General features: G+C 38.1%; 2 protein-coding genes across 3 annotated transcripts; one reads left to right on the top strand and one right to left on the bottom strand.

Annotated features, from left to right (window-relative positions):
- Positions 1 to 343: 343 nt before the first annotated feature.
- LOC108257524 (BEN domain-containing protein 5) lies at positions 344 to 8,885 on the top strand. Of its 2 annotated transcripts, none has more exons than XM_047151047.2 (7): positions 344 to 712; positions 5,188 to 5,297; positions 5,514 to 5,661; positions 5,990 to 6,126; positions 6,849 to 7,062; positions 7,354 to 7,484; positions 7,821 to 8,885. In XM_047151047.2, exons 1-7 carry the CDS (start codon positions 673 to 675, stop codon positions 7,860 to 7,862), a joined length of 822 nt encoding a protein of 273 aa, XP_047007003.1. In that variant the 5' UTR covers positions 344 to 672; the 3' UTR covers positions 7,863 to 8,885. The 2 variants fall into 2 exon arrangements, with proteins under 2 accessions (XP_047007003.1, XP_017310872.1); XM_017455383.3 differs by having other exon boundaries at positions 345 to 712; positions 5,514 to 5,829.
- A 1,779-nt stretch (positions 8,886 to 10,664) lies between these two features.
- gpr132b (G protein-coupled receptor 132b) lies at positions 10,665 to 16,866 on the bottom strand. The gene is made up of 2 exons (XM_017455516.3): positions 16,617 to 16,866; positions 10,665 to 14,528 (listed from the first exon to the last, which is right to left on the bottom strand). The coding sequence occupies exons 1-2, from the start codon at positions 16,645 to 16,647 to the stop codon at positions 13,477 to 13,479; spliced, it is 1,083 nt and encodes a 360-aa protein (XP_017311005.1). The 5' UTR covers positions 16,648 to 16,866; the 3' UTR covers positions 10,665 to 13,476.
- Between the last annotated feature and the right edge of the window lie 2,671 nt (positions 16,867 to 19,537).

The following is a 19,537-nucleotide window of genomic DNA, read 5'->3' as shown; positions in this document are numbered from 1 at the left end:
GGTTTGTATGAACCATTAAGATTGTGATGGTAAATGGTTAATGGAAAACATTAGACCAATTCCCATGTGTGTCTTTTTATTCAGCAGGCACAGGATGAAGAATGGAGGCAGATACCCCTTAGAATATTATGAAATTAAAAAATATGTATTAAAAATAATAATAATAATTAAAAGCCTAGATGTTTCTTAAAGGCTTTTCATATCTTAAATGTTCTTATAAAGCATATACATATACACTCTGTTCACCTTGCGAAACGTCGTTGTTTTAGTAAGCCCTTTTTTTTTTTTTCATCTGAAGAGCTGTTAGCTGCTTTAGCCTACCGTACCATTAGGATTAAACGCGACCGTCCATTAGGAACCATCGGGAACCATTAAACACCATTAGTGTACCATTACAAACCATCAGTGTTACATTACAGGCCACTGAAACCACAGCGATTTTAGTCCGGACCCGCTGTAAAGACCTGAAACTGTGTGAGCAGGGTGGTGGTATTGAATTAGGTGTATGTTAGGGTGGTGTTTTGTTGTTTTGAGAAAGCAGCAGTTAGACGCACGACTGGGATACAAAGAGCAGCGACTTGCTCTGCTGCAGCTGCACGCGCTGCTTTTCTTCTACTACACTATTTAAGGTTGCGTTATCAAACGGAAGGTCTGGTTTTATTACACTTTAAGATGTCGCGTCGAAAGCAGACAAAGCCGAGTCCTCTGGAAGGTAAGCTCTAGGCTACAAACGAATGCTCTTACGCTTTAAGTTAAACACCGAAGCCGAATGGAGACTGATATAACGGGAAATACTCCTGTTGTCTTGTAATACTGACCAACTTCCGCCCGTTACTGAGTCTGACCAGTACTGAGAGTCTGACCATTGTGTGTGCATGTTAGAAATCATTTACGTTTGGATGTTCAGGGTAAAAAAAAAAAGTTTTAGTTCTGTATCTTACATAGAATAGGCAAAGCAAACTGAATGCTAGTGGTTGGTGGATTTAAGTGTAAACTAAAAAACAAAAACAAAGCTAAGCAGTTCTCATGACTTTTACTTAGGACACAGGTGATTACATTACAAGTCTGTCTGATGTGCATTAAATCATTATATGCAAATAAAAAATGTGCTTAAGATGTTTTGAACCTGGGTTGTGGGTTCGAATCCCGCCTCCGCCCTGTACACTCAGAGTTTGTATGTTCTCCCAGTGCTTCGAGGGTTTCCTCCCCCAGTCCAAAGACATGCATTGTACGTTTGTAGATTGGCATTTTCAAAATGTCTGTAGTATGTGTGTGTGTGTGTGTGTGTGTGTGTGTGTGTGTGTGTGTGTGATTGCACCATGTGATGAGTTGGCACCCCATCCAGACTGTCCCCCGTCTTGTGCCCCAAGTTCCCTGGCTCCAGTCATCCCCACAACCCTGTGTAGGACAAGCAGCACAGAAAATGGATGGATGGATCTTGCATAGGATAGGCAAAGCAAACTGAATGCTAGTGGTTGGTGGATTTAAGCGTAAGCTTAAGTTGTCATGACTTTTACTTAGGAGACAGGTTATTCGTCTACAAGTCTGTGATGTACATTACATCATTATATACAGAATAAAAATCCGCTTAAGTTGTTTTGAACCAGGGTTAGGGGTTCGAATCCCGGCTCCGCCCTGTGTGTGCAGAGTTTGTATGTCCTTCCCGTGCTTTGCAGGTTTCCTCCGGGTATTCTGGTCTCCTCCCCGAGTCCAAAGACATGTGTTGTAGATTTGTAGATTGGCATTTCCAAATTGTCTATAGTGTGACCAGGTAAGCGGTGCAGAAAATGGACTGATGGATTTTATACAAATGAACATTCTATAAATGAAAACTATAGCATGCATAATTGTTAGGCTAATTGAATAATTGTCTCTAATAAATAGTACATTCTTCTTCAGTAATCATTTCATCGTGGACAGGGTTGCGGTGAATATCCCAGGAATACTGGGCGTGAGGAAGGAATACTCCCTGGTTGAGACACATCTCAGGGCACCATTCACACACTCATTCTCACCTAGGGGTAATCTGTAATACCCGATCCAGCTGGCTTGTTTTTAGGAGGTTGGACGAGAACCTAGAGAATATCCATTTGGATACAGGGAGAACATGCACAGACAACAAATGGGTTCTCGGTTTTCCACCAACCTCCCAGTCGAGCTCAGGATCAAACCTGGGAGCAGGGATCTGTAAGGCAGCAACAGTACTCACATGCAAGAAGCTACTCTTATTGCATGACATGTTTGGTTTGTACTTCCTATGCATGCATGCATTTTAAGTTTATTGTCATGTGCACAAGCACACTGTACAAAATGCAGTGAAATTGTTGCTTACGTGTTCTTGCACTTCAACATCACAAAAATAGATGCAAACATACTTTATCTACATAATTGCACAGTGACGACAAGTGCACAGTAGCTCATTTGCAGAGTTCCAATTTGTACTTGGTGTTGTACAGCAGCTGATTGAACGGTTTTACAGAATTCAGCTGAGTGCACAGTGACCAAAATAATACATGATGCTGGAAGTGCTATAAATGTGATATTCAAGCATAAATAGTACATTCCAAATGAAACTTATGTAAAATGGTCTCTGTGTAGCACAGGTCTATTTGCACCATACATATTTATGTTAAAACTTTTGTGTTATTTTCCAACATGCTGAATTTGAAGGTTATGCTTGTGGTTATACTTGTAGGTCCATGATCAAGAGACTAACCCCGACTCTATATGCTAGTTATTACAACCAGGATTGGCATTACATGTCAGTGCAATGTCAGTGTTGCATTTCCCTAATATATTGATTCTATATATTGAATATCTGATTGCTGTTCTAATGTCATTATAATAACACATCAAATGGACCATGCAAGGAAGGAAAGCCTCTAATGGTCTCCATTTCCATTAAGGTTTTCCGATCATGATGCCTGCTAATGGTTCTTACTGACATCCTTTAGATTGTTGCCATTAGGATATCGTTCCACTGTTTTCTAGCATGGCTGATTTGGTGGTTTCACCCTTTGTTGTTTTCCATTAGTCTAGTTTCCATTAGAGAATTGGTTTCCCATCAGGATATAGAATAACAGCTTGTTCTTTCTCTCATACTGTATATACTATATGCCCAGTCATAACTCGTGATCTGTTCTGTGAGGTGGCTAAATTTTCCATAATTTTAGTAGATATTTAAGAAATTTTTTAACTTTTGGTCTGTTATCATTTGTACAGTGTTTGCAAGTGCTCTTCCTTGTTTTGATGATGTGATAGGGCTTGGACATCACAGACATTTTGACAGCTGATATTTGATTAAAACTTAAATGTTTAAAGTTCTGTCTTAGCTAGCAAGGATTTTGACATTAGGCAGACTGACTGTTTTTACACCTGTGTTCGTTAACCTGACTATTTACCCAAGACGATATTTGCAGGAAAACAACCTAGAGAATTAGAAAGTAAAATAAAAACACAAATATTTCGACATTACTTTGGTGAATGATGTGGAAATGGTGGAATGAATATTTATGGCTTCTTAAAGTTGACCCAAAAGCATTTTTGGCTGTTTACAAGAATTCAGCCACAGCAACATACTGTGTATAGTAAGTGTGTATACATACAGTGCCCTCCTCTAACATTGGCACCCTTGGTGAATATGAGCAAAGATGGCTGTGAAAAATTGTCTTTATTGTTTAACCTTTTGATATTTTGTTTAAAAAAAATCACAAAAATACTCTGCTCTAATGGATATCAAACAATTGCAAACGCAACACAGGTTTATATAAAAAAAAGATGGGCAACAATTATTTGCACCCCTATGAATTAATTGAAGTATGAAGTATATTCCCATTGATTATTAAAAATTTTTTTAGTACACCTGGGTGACTAGGAACAGGAAATTGTTCAACCATGACTTCCTGTTTCACAGGGGTATAAATATGAGGTAACACACAGGCCAAATTCCCTTAGTCATTCATAACAATGGGTAAGACCAAGGAATATATCTGTGATGTGCGGCAAAAGGTTATTGAGCTTCACAAAATGGTAAGTGGCTATAAGAAAATTGCACAAGCATTGACAATGCCCATTTCCACCATCAGGGCAATAAATGGAAATGTTATGAATCAGCCTGGAATTGGACGTGTGTCTATATTGTCTCAACGCACTGTGAAGAGGATGGTTTGACTGGCCAAAAATTCTCCAAGGATCACAGCTGGAGAATTGCATAAGTTAGTTGTGTCTTGGGGTCAGAAAATCTCCAAAACTACAATCCGAAGTCACCTACATCACCACAAGTTGTTTGGAAGAGTTTCAAGAAAAAAGCCTCTACTCTCATCCAAAAACAAACTCAAGAGTCTTCAGTTTGCCAGACACTACTGGAACTTCAAATGGGATTGGGTTCGATGAACATATGAAACCAAAATAGAGGTTGTTTTGGCGCATACAGAGCAATAGCCATATGGAAAAGTACCTCATGCCCATGGTTAAATATGGGGGTGGCTCTTTAATGTTTTGGGGATGTTTTTCTGCCGGAGGATCTGGTCATTTTTTAGGATCCATGGCATCATGGAAACCCAACTGCCTCTGCCAGAAAGCTTACAATGGGCCGTGGTTGGATCTTCCAGTAGGACAATGATCTAAAGCATACATCAAAATCAACACAAAAATGTTTTACTGACCACAAAATCAAGGTCCTGCCATGGCCATCCCAGTCCCCTGACTTGAAAACCATGGAAAACCTGTGTGGTGAACTAAGAGGAGAGTCCACCAGTGTGGACCTTGAAATTTGAAGGATCTGAAGGGATTCTGTATGGAGGAATGGTCTCAGATCCCTTGCCATGTATTCTCTAACCTCTTCAGGCATTATAGAAGAAGACTCAGAGCTGCTATCTTGGTAAAGGGAGGTAGCACAAAGGACTGACTAAAGGGGTGCCAATAATTGTTGCACACCTATATTTAACAAATCTATATTTTTTGAAAAACCGGTGTTTTATTTGCAATTGTTTGATATCCACGAGAGCAAAGTATTTTTGTGAATTTTTAACAAAAGCTTAAAAGGTTAAACAATAAAGATAATTTTTCACAGCCTTCTTTGCTCATATTTACAGAGGGTGCCAATATTTTTACTGGAAGTTACTATAGATGTGTGTAAACAAGGCTTTTTTTTCTAAACCATCCCCCTTGGATTTGTTTGTATTTAAGATCATGATATGGACCTTGAAATCTCAAGGATTCCTGCTCCCTACATGGAAAGTGAGGAGGAAGAAAGATTACTGCAGGATGATTGCGAGTATCACAGTGAAACCTCAGAGGTAAAACTTTTGGACGATCATAATTGTGATAATTTATTATGCATGTGTTATGCATCTTAAATTAACACGCATTTTGTATTTATTAGCAGATTGGTGAAAATTTCTAACACCACCTGTGAATTTGATCCATGAAATCTAACAGAGTTGCTGAATATGAAATGTAGAGGAAATGTTCCATCAAAGCACATGTTTATTGTTCTCTTGCAATGTTGACAGAGAGAAAAGAAGAGTGCGGTGGAATCACAGAAAATCTCTCTGCTGGAGCTCATGAAGAAACAGATCACTGTCAAGAGACAGAGGGATTTCTTGGACAGTGATGAGGAGTCTGTTGTTTCTTATAAACTTTACCAGGAACTTCAAGATAGTTACGTAATGCTGAAAAAACGTCTCAGAGAGAAGGATGTGATCATTGCAGAGAAGGACACTGCAATTAGGAAACTGAGTGAAAAGTGCAGAAGGATGTCGGTGGAGCTGGACAAAATCAGACAATTAAATATTTGCCTTCAAGAACAACTTTTTTTAAAAGACGATGGTTTGAAAGACTTTTTTGTTTCATTTTGATCACTTGTCAGTCTGTTGTTGCAATATATATATATTTATAGTTATCAATCACTCTAATCTTTTACCTAATCACTGTTAGATTTAATAATAGTCCAAAAATATTCATGTAATATATTTCAATATTGTCACAGGAATGCAGACACAGCACACAATGTACACAGAAAACACAGAATGTTCGTATGAGCCCTATGAAGATGTATTGGATCCTAAAGTGACGGAGTTTGAAGAACCCCCACCTGAGGATCTCGTAGAGAAGGACTTCGGGAGGGTAAGATGTAAACCCAAATATGTTTTTTATCTACCATCATTTATATACGTGTGGCAGTCTAGGAAAACCCACCAGATGTCACTGTGATTGAACTCTGACAAACAGCCTTACAAGCTGATCTGGTTAGAAGTGGTACCTGATGTGGTCTTCTGTTATTGTAGCCCATCCTCCTCAAGGATCTACGTGTTGTGCATTCTGAGATGCTTTTCTGTTCGCCACAATTGTAAAGAGTAGTTATTTGATTACTGTACCCTTCCTGTCAGCTCGAACCAATCTGTCATTAACAACGCATTTCCACCAACAAAACCTCTGCTCACTGGATGTTTTGTGTTTTTGATATTATTCTTTCTAAAATCTAAAAAAAAAAACAACAACAGATCAGCAGTTTCTGAAATACCTCACCACAACCAAAGTCATTGAGATTGAGATGACATTTTTCCCCATTCTGATGTTTGATTTGAACATTATCTGAAGCTTTTGACCTGCATCTGCTTGATGCTGATGATGGCTGATTGGATAATTGCATGAATGAGCTGGTGTTCCTATTAAAGTGGTTGTTAGATTTATTTAGCAATATTTCACCATGTGACAGGGTTTTCCCAAGCCACCACACATATTTTACATGCCTGAAATACGTCTCTTGAATACCTGTACTTTACTGTACTGTACTGAATAACTTCATTACTTTTTAACTCTAGTTTCTCTAATATCCGTTGTTAAAGGTGGATCTAGGACATGGTGTCCTTTTGGACAATCAAAAGTGGAAAGCCATCCAAAGAATGGATTCTCATTCTAAGTTTTGTAAGTCGTTGGCTGTAGCCATTTGGGGCCTTGAGACGCTAAAGGAGAGGAGTGTGACCGGCTCCAAGTCTAATGCCATCAAAGGTTCTGTGGCGAAGCCTCCATTATCACCAGAGAAAGTTGGTGTCATTAGAGGTAATTACATGCTAACAAGTATTATTATAAAGTAATAGTTTTCTTTGGATTTATACAGTTCTTTATTTAGTGTATCTTTTTATATAAAGGGATTTTCAGGTACAAGTTGGAGCATGCTGTCTTTGTGAATGTGAATAAATCTTTAAAACCACCAGTTATTTGCACTACTCAGAATGACTGAGCCACTCAATTATCACATGTTTACTTCTTTTTACCTTTGTAAATCATATGGCTTTAGTGTTTCATCTGCCGAGGATGAATTTAACATTTGCATTCATTTTCTTGACAAAGAGTGCCTGAAGGATCGACTACAGCAGCGTGGCTATCAGAAGGAGGAAGTTGATGGGCAGCTGCGTTTGGTTCGACGTTTTCTTTCGGAGAAAATTTGCGACATCAAAAGGAAAGTCAGTATAAATTTAGAGGTGAGATTTGTTTCGTGCTATATTCGTTCCTTTTAGGAATGTGCTGATCGAACGATACCTGAGACTGAGCCAGTGCTGACGTCCTCAAAGTAACTGAGCCAATTCTCATCCACCTTTTGTTGATGGTGACCTGCTTTGTGTCAAATTGTGTCCTCTGTTCACATGCAGCAGACATGTGTACATCATAAAATGCGTCCAATGCATTAGGTTTAAAATTTTGATCCATTACAGATCCAGAGTGTCACTCCAGTTTTCAGTTTCAAAATTAGTGCCTACCTAGTTTCTCAAATTCTTTAATGAAGAAAGGCCTGTTGTTCACCTGCTTTATTGTTACAGGGTACCAGCCCCTCCACTAGTTCTCAAGTTTCTCAGACCTGAAGATTTGCCATTCATTTTGCTACTGGGTGCCACAGGATCTACAGCTACAAAGGACTGTGAATGACTGTGAAGTGGAAGCAACTTTCCTCCATTAGTTAAACAAAGTGCATTTTTAGGTTCAACCCAATTATAGAACAGTTATGCATACTACAGTGTTATCAGATGTGATGGTTACTGTGGTATAAGAGAAATAAACCATTTTGTAACATGCCATTATTGGAAAATAATCAACTTTGGGGTGGTTACACGGTACAGTTGTTGATTATTTTCCTATAAAACATGCCCTGTGGTGTTTTATTCCTTACTTGTAGTTTTATTGCTATTTATATGTAAAACCAATTTTGTCTATGTAGTGCTTTATGTACTTTTGATTTTATGTTTTTCGGGGATTTTGTTGGTCGCCCAAACATTACCAACATGTAATCCAGAATAGTAGATTTCACCAAACATTTCAGCAAAGATGATTGAAAGAGATTATTGATTATTATGTGTAGTTGGTGATCAATTAACAGGTCAGAAGCTCATGAATTCAGCACAGCCGTTAATGTTCATAATCTGCAAAGATGAATTTACCAAACATAAAGGCACAACATTCAAAGGAGAAACTGAGATTACTGTTGTTATTTCATTTTGTTCCATAAAAAAGTGCCCCTCTGTATCTCATTCTCTAATCACAATCAATAAGCACCTGCAGTGTTTCAGTGATGAAATGCTGTGCACTATATTACGGTAGCTGTATACCGCATGTAAAGACAGTAAGTCAGTAAACCATCTCTTTTTTCATGGAAAACTCTCAGTATGCCTTTGTTTGGACAATCTCCCAAGACAGCTGGCAGGTCCAGGGGCATAAATAAGACCCTTTGATTTCCCTATTCCATTTTCTAAACTCTATTTTTGCAAATTTCAGGATTCTTTGTGTGGATATAGGAATTCAGTTGCATTTAGTGTAAGTTTGCTTATAATGTGTAACATTTCTTATCCAAAACTAATGGAGACAAATAAAAACAAAATATATAAACAAAACTCTGAATGTATGTACCATTCTGAATGGTGGGACGAAAAGTAGATAAGCATAGACTTTCAGTGTACCTGCTGGACTACTGAAAAAAATAGCGTAACATTCCCTAGAATGCTCAGTGTAATAGCAGAGTTTAGCTTATCTATTAGTGAGGAGTTGACCTGTCCATCTTCTCTACACATGTAATATCTACACAAGTTTTTAGCTGATGGTACTTCTATGTAACTCTATACAAAGCACATCATCATTTTTTGTTTTTGCCAATTTACTTTTAATTTTTTTTGCTGCCAGGAATGGGCAACTAATAAGCATTAATTTTGTGTATTTGTAGCATATTCCCTTTGAAAGCACTTTTTAAATGGTTTATTTTCTAAAGTCACTTATTCACCAAACCATGAGCCAAAACAATAGCTTTTTAGGTGTGGTATATCTCATATCTCATTTAATATCTTAACCTTAGGAAGATTAAGGTATGCACTAACATAGAATATAGTAATATTGCCATTTAAATAAATGGGATTGTTTAGCAAAACATGGATTCCATAAAAAACAAACTTGCTTCCAGTAGAGAAAGTAATTTGTTATATGTCTCCTGTCACAGTTCCTGTAGGTGATTATTGTGTCCAGTAGATGGCACTATAGCCATTTGCTTTACATTTACATCTACATTTAGCTTGCAGGTTGCCAACCGTGGTTCTGGAGTACTCCTTGTCCTGCACGTTTCTAACACACTTAACACATAACTTTACACACAACACACTTCACAACACAGTTAAGGCTATTAATTAACTGATTAATTAACTCAGGTGTGTTGGAGCAGGAAAACACTAATGCACGCAGGACAGGGAGGTTCTCCAGGACCAGGGCAGACAATCTTATTTAGCAGAGAGACTTATTAATACTGAGGCTGGTTTATATTTCTGAATCGTAAGCCTCAAAGACGAGGTTTATAGATAATTGTAGTGTGCAGATGGACTTAAGCAGTGATCTCCAAGCACAACCACCAACCTCTTCCTTGATATCTTCCTTCCTGCAGGTTTCATCTAAAACTAAAATCTAACACACTTGTTTTAGTTGATCAAGAACTTCTTAAGGCAATGATTAGATGGTCAGATGGGCACAATTATAGTTGGAGCTAAAGTCTTCAGGAAGGTAGGTGTCCAGGAACAGGGTTGATGACACTGGAGTAAGGTGTACATGCAAACAATTGAAAATGCAGGAAGAGAAAGTAGGGTGAATTCAGACATTTTGGAACAGTTTTTGAGTTTCTAACTTGTCAAAGCTTTCTTGCCATTAATAAAACACAATCCCTCAACATGTGATCCAAATCCTCAAGTTGTTTACATGTGACTTTTTAAATGAATTAAAATTCGAAGGGGAGGAAATGACTGTCATATTCTAAAGAAGCATGGCTTAAGCTTTTGTTAATACTAACTGAAAACCATTTGGGACACATATTTCATTGTTTTGTTCTGTTTTCTTTTCATCCTCAAATAAATGTTTAAAATGTTATTTAGTTCTAGCACAATTATTCATGGCATCAACAAATCAAATTTCAATAACAGGACTCGAAAAGTCTTCTTTATATCCATTATCACCATATTGTAATATTATATGAAGAGAGTAGACTGAGTAAAATTGAGTATATATTAAGATGCTGGCCTGAGAAACATTCTATCATTCATTTCTTGCAGCAAAAACAACAATAACAGGGTTTAAAAGATCATCATTTTCTAAATTTATGGCCAAAAAAAAAAAAAATAAAAAAAAAATAACAGTAAAACTAAAAGATAAGTAACCATTTTATTCCATTGTATTCATTGCAGTAGCAGTACAACAGGATTTTAAAAATATATACAAAAAATAGATACAACTGAGCTGAATGGTAAGGGTCTTGCTCAAAGAGCCAGACAGTTTGGCAATGTTGGGCTTTAAACACACAACCTTCTGGTCTGTAACTCAAAGCCTTAACCACTGCGCCACCACAACTAGCTTATACTGATTCAACTACCTCTACCACTGTATTACTACACTATTAGGGAGAATTTTCACCTCAGCCAAAATAACAGATATCCCACTACGCATTGTAAAATGCATTGCTTTAATTCCCTAATAGTTTACAGTACAATCCTGGGACACAATAAAACAGCATTTTGCTGCAGCAATTTAGTGTAGCTTGAGAAGAATTCTGAATGGTGAGATGAAAAGAAGGGAACCACAGATTTCAGTGTACCTAATAACTACTAGACTACAAAATAACCTTTCCTTGAGTGCATAACACAATAGGCAGGCTCAATGAGGAGTTGATCTGTCTCGCTTCTTTACACATTAAACTATTAAAAACTGCTAGTTTTGAGACACTGTTAGCATACATTGAATTTATAGCATATTCCCAACGAATGCAACTTTTTCAACTTTATTTACGTTCGAAAGACAACTATTCACACAGCTGTGAGCCCAAACAGTGGATTTGTAAATGTGTTTATTTTTTTATGTATAATATTTTTAACAACCTATTATCAAATATCTCATTATTTAAACCTTGTTTATGGCAATATATCTGTGATAAGATTAGAGCATATGCTGTTCACAGTGAAACACTTCTGGCATTTTGTCACCACGTGCCACAGTTTCAAAAGCTACAGTGTGGGAACTTCTGCTGCAGTCACTGTTTCGTGCATTATCAGTGTCATGGTGTTTTTCCTGACTACCCACACAGTCAGGTGAATCATAACATCACTGGCACGGTTTCAAAAATCTTCTTCAAGATGTTTGTGAAGTTTGACGCTTTTCAAGAAGGCTTCCACTGTTCTGGTGTATTTTCTACTGTCTACTAATTTATTTTATCCTGAGGTGCCATGAAGCCAGAGAGTGAGGGTCAGACGATGGAGTAGACACAGCAGATAAAGGAAAACTGCACATTCTCAAATACTTAGTGTGTATGAATAATATGTATGAATCTAAAATCAGATGCCTTATCAGATTTATCACAAACAGCTTGTTTGGAGATCGCTTTTTGGCCTCTTTTAGGAACAAAATGGTGTCATTATGACTATACATTTAAAGAAAATAACAATTCTGTTAAAATCCATGATATCATTATCAGTCAATATCATAAACATTTTGTATAGTATGCCAGTGGTGCCGCATATATAGGGGCAGGTAGGACAGAGTTCCGCTATATACAGTGCTGTATGTCTTCTGTTTTGGTGTATATCTCATACTAAATAGTTTTAGAGCTTCAAAAGAAATACAACCTGAAACCAAGGCAACCTGAGTAAACACACAATACAGTTTTTATTTATTGATTGATTTTACTGAAGCAAAAAAAGTTATCCAACACCTATCACCCATGTGAAAAACTAATTGCCCCCTTAAACTTAAAATCTGGTTGTGCCACCTTTAGCAGCAGTCAAACGCTTCTGATAACTGGAATCAGTCTTTCACGTACTTCTAGGACTAGGACTTACTCCTATCCTTTGGATCATTGTCTTGCTGCATAATCCAGTTGCGCTTGAGTTTCAACTTACAGACTGAAGACCGGACATTCTCCTTTAGGATTTTCTGGTAGAGAGCAGAATTCATGTTTCCCTCAATTATTGCAAGTTGCCCAGGCCCTGAAGCAGCAAAGCATCCCCACACCATCACACTTCCACCACCATGCTTGACCGAAGGTATGATGTTCTTTTTGTGGAATTATGTGTTTGGTTTATGCCAGATGTAACGGGACCCCTGTCTTCCAAACCATTCCACTTTTGACTCATCAATCCACAGAACATTCTCCCAAAAGGTTTCAGGATTATCAAAGTGTGTTTTGGCAAAATTCAGACGAGTTTTAATGTTCTTCAGGGTTAGCAGTGGTTTTCACCTCTCCACTCTTCCATGGATGCCATTTTTGCCCAGTGTCTTTCTGATAGTGGAGTCATGAACCTTTATTGATGTAGGTCCTTTGATGTTGTCCTTGACTCTTTTGTGTTTCATAGATTTGGGAATTAGTAACCAGGGGGGCAAATACATTTTCACACAGTTCAAGTTGGTGGTGGATAACTTTTTTGCTTCAATAAATAACATCATCATTTAAAAACTGTATTTTGTGTTTACTCAGGTTGCCTTTGTTTTATCTTAGATTTTGTTTTAATTTCTGAAACAATTTAGGATGAGATATACACTTTTTCACAACACTGTACATTCACTGACCACTTTATTAGGAACACCTGCACATTCATGCAATTAATACAATCTGCCAGTCATATGGCAGTAGTGCAATGCATACAATCCTGCAGCTACAGGACAAGAGCTTCAGTTAATGCTCATGTCATACATGAGAATGGAGAAAAATCTCTTTGTCTCATCTCAGTGACTTTGCCTGCTATTACTGAAAATGGTGATACCATAAAAGTCTATTTCAGTAGACCTTCAAGTGGTCATTGTGCATAAGAAGAGACAGAAGGTGATCAATCGTGTAAAATATGTAAGGTCATGTGCACTGTACTCCCCCACATAAACTTGGTACATCTTTTACTCTATATCTTTTTAGCTTTCCTGAAAACTCAAAATATGTCCTGTTTAAAAGCCACTGTTTCAGATAATCAGTCCTCAGTCCATTCTGGTCCCTTGGCATTGTGTATTAAGAGTTTTTGTGCTTGTGTCCGGGCTGGTATCTACACAGCATTGGCAGAATCTACTCCTGAGGCTTGTCACACGGCACTGGAACTCCTTTTTGATGTTATCGCTGGACAGCATGTACAGGACAGGATTTGTGGCACTGCTGATTGTGGACAGCCCCAGCGAGATGATGTAGGGTGTGTAGACGTGCAGCTCAAAGGTGCATTCATCCTGGAGTGATGGGAAGTGGAAAGTAATGGCACGTAACAGCAGCAGCATGTGGTATGGGCCAAAGCAGAGCAGGAAGAGCAGCACCACAACCACAGCCAATCGACGCACCTTCTGCTTCTGGTGCACAGTAATACTCACACTTGCACGCACGTTGTCCAAAATGCTGTGGTTGGTGTAGATTAGCACAGCTAGCGGAGCAAGAAAGCCCACAATGAAGCGAGCATAGTTGAACCCTGTCACAGTGGCTGTGTTTTGATCCGGCTCGAAGCAGCGGTACTCTCCTTTGGCATCCTGGCTCACGGGCATGCTGAAAACAGGGGCATGACCAAGGCCCACCACACCCCAAATAATAAGAGTCACAAAAGCAGCAAGTTTCTGGTGACGGAGTCCACGTGACTCCAAAGCATAGGCCACGGCTACATAGCGATCTATGGAGATACAGCAGAGCAGGAAGATGCTGATGTACATGTTGGTGAAGAAGATATACCCCGTGACTTGGCATGCCAGAGAACTCCAGGGCCAGTGGTGGCTCCTGCTCACGTAAATGGCCCACCAAGGCAGCGTCAACAGGTAGGTGAAATCACTTAGCGATAGGCTCAGCAGGTAGATGGCCAGAACATTGTTGTGCAGTACCTTTCGGATTGTCAGATAGATGGTGGCCATGTTGGCCGGCAGCCCTAAAATCAGCACGGCAATGTAGAGCACCAGGAGTGGAATGCGACCCTCATCATAAGGCACCATACAGCTTGCACTTATATTCCCATTTATCACAGTCACTGTGGGTTGAGTCATGGCAGTCCTTTGCATAGTCTCTATAGTCATGAAGGAGCGGAGGGAATGAGGAGCAGAAGATTACAAACATGTCAGTATTTTTATTTGTGAGCGTATTTGGTAAAAGCATTTCAGAGAAAGAGCTAGTTCAACCATATTAAAGAACAAATACGGCAACAGAGCAAAAATGTGAACAAAGCATAAAGACAATAAGGATGAGAAAGGAAACAGATGGCACACTTAACAGAGTGGCTTCAAACAAATGAGTGACAGGTGCAGTGATGGACATGAGGAAACCTGCTGTTAGTAGTGTCTGATTCGATGATGTTGTCAAGTTTGTTGATATGAACTGTTTCGCATTTCAGCTCAGACATAAACTGGAGAGACACTGGGTAGTCCTGATCATGCTCTTGAATGAGTTCCTCGTCAAGAATGTGTGTGTTTGTAGATTAATTGAGTAAAATAGAAAGAAGAATAAACTGTGCACTTGAGTCATAAAGAATTGTGTTATTTGGAAATGTAGCTTGCAACCTGCCCTGATTAGCAAACACCCACACTCAATGAACTATAAATGTAAATGCAACAAAAAAAGAAAAAAAAAGATTCCATTACACTCTTAAAAATGACCACAATCTTGCTTATGGTGCATGTAACCATTGTTACCACAAGCTGAAAAATTCCCCCCAAAGATCTTTCCACTTAATGGAAACTTAATGAGGTTTCACCTGGTGGAACACCTGCCTTCTACCCAACAGAATAATTAAAGACTCCTCAAGCAAAAGGTTCATTAGGAAACAAAAACAACAACAACAACAACAACAACAACAAAAACAACAGTTCCTTCTGTGACATCCCCCCCCCAAAAAAAACAAAATCCTCATAGAATTTGCAGTGGTTTAAATGGTTATAATAGGAATTATATTGGTTTTAATGGAAACTGTAATAGTCCCTGATTGTTTTTAGCATGCCTTCTATTGGTGGCATGTTATGTCTAGTGAATATCATCAAGGACCAATATTGGTAATGGTAATGGTTTAAATGGTTAGCTGATGTTTTATAATGGTATTTGTAGTGGAAACCATTAGAATTTCTGTGATGGTTCCTGGTTAGTTCCAGTTATCATCTACAGCATCTAAAAACACGCCATCTCCTCCTGTGGTGGAACGCCTGCCATCTACGCAGTGTTCTCAGGACAGATCCTTTGTGACCAGGATAAAGTGGATACTGAAGATGAATAATCAATTTGGCAACAACCAAACGGTTAAAGACTCCTCAATCAAAAGGTTCATTAGGAAACAACAACAACAACAAAACACTTTCTTCTGTGGCTTTCATAGAATTTGCAATGATTTTAGTGATTATATTGGCAATTGTATTGGTCTTAATGGAAACTGTAATGGTCCCCGTGGGTCTCTACTGGTAATTTGTTGCCTTTTACTGGTGGCATGTTTTGTCTAGTGGATACCATTAAGGACTGATAATGGTAATGGTTTTAATGGTTAGCTGATGGTTTGTAATGGTATTTGTAGTAGAAACCTGTCTTGAAGAGTGTAGGAACCTTTGAGGCTTCTGATTTACATTAGGGTTCTCTTAGGAACCATTCACGCATCATGTGAAGGCAAAAAGGGTTCCAGTGAGATTATCTGAATGACATTTGAAATATTTTGCTGCAACCTTTTTGTTCAGGAGTTAGAGAGTTAAAGACTTTCATGCAGCACTCAGGTAGAGAAAAAAAACCCAGAAGAAATTGCGTTTTATGTCTAACTTTATATGCAATCTTATTCTTGAGTAGTTATAAGAGACACATGGTCACTTTGGGATTAGAGGAAGACCTTCAGAAAATCAACCAGCTTATTTTATGTTGTTGTCTCAAGTCTGACGGTGTGTAGCCTACTTGTGTTGTTTTTACGCCTGATTAAAGGAAACACAGCAAGATGAATCTTTTTGAAGTAGGAAAGTACATATTATACCACGCATTGTTTAACATAAACATGGCAAGTTGATGCCAAGGTTCAGACAATATGCTATTACCAATATCTCACACAGGAAAAAGAAGAAGAAGAAGAAGAAGGAAAAGAAGAAGAAGAAGAAGAAGAGGGAATAAAATGGTTTAAACAAATTAAACTTACCATTGAATGAAGACAAAACCGCAGCTCCCATACCTCAGCAGTATTTATAGACAAAATTAGGATATGTAAACTGTTTATAAACCCCATATGTGCACTGTGTGTGAGCAGTGTGGTGTCATTGCAGTCTGATCTGAGCTCTGAGGATTCAACGCTGCCTACTCTATTCAGGGGGAAGTAGCTAATGTACACTCCAAAAAAAAATCACTAGATGACATCATAGACTCATTTGCATATTAGTTAAATCAACATGATTATTTGCATATCACAGCGTGCTACATGAACAATAAAGCTTTTGTTAAGACTGAATGGGGTTGAGATATATCAGAATAGAAGTCTAAGTAAGGAATAATTTAACAATACTAAACATTTTTTTCATTTGCATCATGCTTTTAACTGTTTAAAATTATAATTAATATCCATGCTAAAAAAATCACATAAATTCTAATGCTTTCCACTACAAATGGTTAGCTCATTAACCATGAGCTAACCATTAAAACCATTACTGGTCCTTAATGGTATCCACTAGACATAACATGCCTCCAATTTAAGGCAACAAACTACTAGTAGAGACCCACAGGAACCATTACAGGTTATATTAAAACCAATACAATTCCCATTATAACCATTACAAATTCTATGAGGGTTTCTATTGTTTTTTTTTGTTTTGTTTTTTTTACAGCTGGGATTGTGGAACATTCATGAGACAAGTTAGTTCCTGTTATCACAACACGGGGGTGTGGAGAGATCGGAAGGGGGTGCAAATTGTTTTCAAGAAGCAAAAAAAACACAGACAAGGTATCATTTGGGTACTCAGTGTATTTTATTCAAATAGAACGTGCATAAATGAAAAACCCCGCGTTCCCTCTACCTCTGTATTTTCTTTTTGCTGGGGAGAGGCAGAGTTTTTAACCTGACTTTTATCTAGCTGTCAGTGAAGATCAGTGTTACCAATTTAGCGACATTTCAGACCCCTTTAGCGACTTTTTTTTTCACAAAAAAAGCGACTAACGACAAATCAAGCGACTTTTTGGACAAACCTTAGCAACTTTCCAAATGTTAGCAATACTGTCCTGCAAGCGTGAGGTCTTACTTTCCCGCTGCACTCACACCTCTCTCTCTGAGTCTGCTCTGTTCAGTGAGAGGCTGAGAGCTGGAGCAGCACATCCCGGTGATCTCACGGCCTATCCCAGGGAGCATCGGGCACAAGGCGGGGTATACCCTGGACAGGGTGCCAGTCCATCGCAGGGCACAATCACACACACATTCATACACTACGGACACTTTAGACACGCCTATTGTTAATATATTGTTTATATTATATTTTATATTATGTTTTTTCAGATAGCATTTAAGAATTCCTTTGACAAACGAAGAACGTATTGAAATCATTCTCATGGCTGGATCCAGAAGCTGTCATAAGGTTGCAATAAACTTTAACAAACAAATAAACATGGCAAGAACATCACACACGACACTGTTGTCAAACTTATTAAGAAATTCAAAAAGACTGGAAGTGTTGCGGAACGACCAAGAAGTGCATGTCCACAAACATCCACTGACAAAAGCACAACCGACGTGGTGCTGGCAAACATATTCCCCTATGTATGGAGACTTTTGAACACCCTTTAGTATAATTTGTATTAAGAACGCAGAACACAGACAAAAATAAGCAGTGGTTGTAAGCAGGTGGGAAATAGACATGAAGCAAAAGGTTCTGGAAGGGAAGGGAAATGCACTTTTTTAAATTGTAAATACAATAGCCAAGACCTGGCTTACAGCTCCAGGGCCTGGGGTTAGATCCTGAGCTTGGGTTACTGTCTGTGTGGAGTTTTGCATGTTCTCCCCATGATCACACATGGGTTCTCCAGTTTCCTCTCACTGTCCATAAACTTGCAGGTAGGCGAGCGCCCATAAGTGTGAATACAGAATTTATTTTGCAATCTGATTTTTAAGTATGTTTATTAAAATTGTGGCATGCATACTTAAAATGCAACTATGCACACTTACAAAATAAGTATGCATACTTAAAAAAAATAACACCTTCTATTATATATACTGACATATAAGGAATAGTACAAATCTAAAGCTTGATGAATGACTGCAGTGGTGAGTTGGCATAATGGGTAGTGTTAATACTTCATGTTCCAAGGCTTGCAGATTCAATGCTGAATTGTGGTCACTTCTGTAGTGTTTCACTGTTCCTTCTGGTATGCATACTTATTTTTTAAGTATGCATATAAACTTTGTCTATACTTAATTTGTGTACAACTTTTAAAAAGCATACATATTTAGCATATTTATTGTTTAGTATTTGTACATATCGTTACTGATTTGTATTTTCATATTTCTTTGCTTAAAGACTTCTATGTATCAGTAAATTAGGTCAACATTGCTTAGGTAATTAATCCATACGGTAAGCTAGTTAAACTTTAGCTGGCTCCAGCTGCAGTGGTGAGTTGGCATAATGGGTAGTGCTATGAGTTCATTTGCCAAGTGTTGTTGGTTCAATGCTGAACTGTGGTCGCTTTTGCAGAGTTTCATGGTTCCTCCTGGGTGTGTGTGGGTTTCCTACAGTTTCCTCTCATCTCTTGAAAACATGCCACTTAATGGTTTAGCTAAAAGTCTGACTTGTGAGATTAACGTGGCTCTGACCAGGACAAACATGTAGATGATTGAATGAATTGTTGAAGTATGTATATTTAAATTTTGGCATGCATACTTAAAATGTTAGTATGCATACTAGAATTTTAAGTATGCATACTTATTTTTTAAGTATAAATATAAACTTTGTGTCTATACTGAATTTGGGTACAACTTTTTTTTTTTTTTTTAAAGCATACTTTTGTTTAGTATTTGTACATATTTTTACTGATTTTTACTTTCATATCTCTTTGCTTAAAGACTTCTATGTATTAGTAAAT

The sequence above is a fragment of the Ictalurus punctatus genome, chromosome 25 (genome assembly GCF_001660625.3).
Source record: "Ictalurus punctatus breed USDA103 chromosome 25, Coco_2.0, whole genome shotgun sequence".
In the NCBI taxonomy this organism is placed as follows: domain Eukaryota; kingdom Metazoa; phylum Chordata; class Actinopteri; order Siluriformes; family Ictaluridae; genus Ictalurus; species Ictalurus punctatus.
This window is presented reverse-complemented; position numbering and strand designations above follow the sequence as displayed.

Coding starts and splice junctions, on each gene's coding strand:
- LOC108257524 (XM_017455383.3), top strand. CDS start 673: ATGTCGCGTCGAAAGCAGACAAAGCCGAGTCCTCTGGAAG. Junction 5,830..5,989: donor ACTTTTTTTAAAAGACGATG/GTTTGAAAGACT, acceptor ATATTGTCACAG/GAATGCAGACACAGCACACA. Junction 7,485..7,820: donor AAGTCAGTATAAATTTAGAG/GTGAGATTTGTT, acceptor TTATTGTTACAG/GGTACCAGCCCCTCCACTAG.
- gpr132b (XM_017455516.3), bottom strand. CDS start 16,647: ATGGGAGCTGCGGTTTTGTCTTCATTCAATG. Junction 14,529..16,616: donor GGTTTTGTCTTCATTCAATG/GTAAGTTTAATT, acceptor TCATGACTATAG/AGACTATGCAAAGGACTGCC.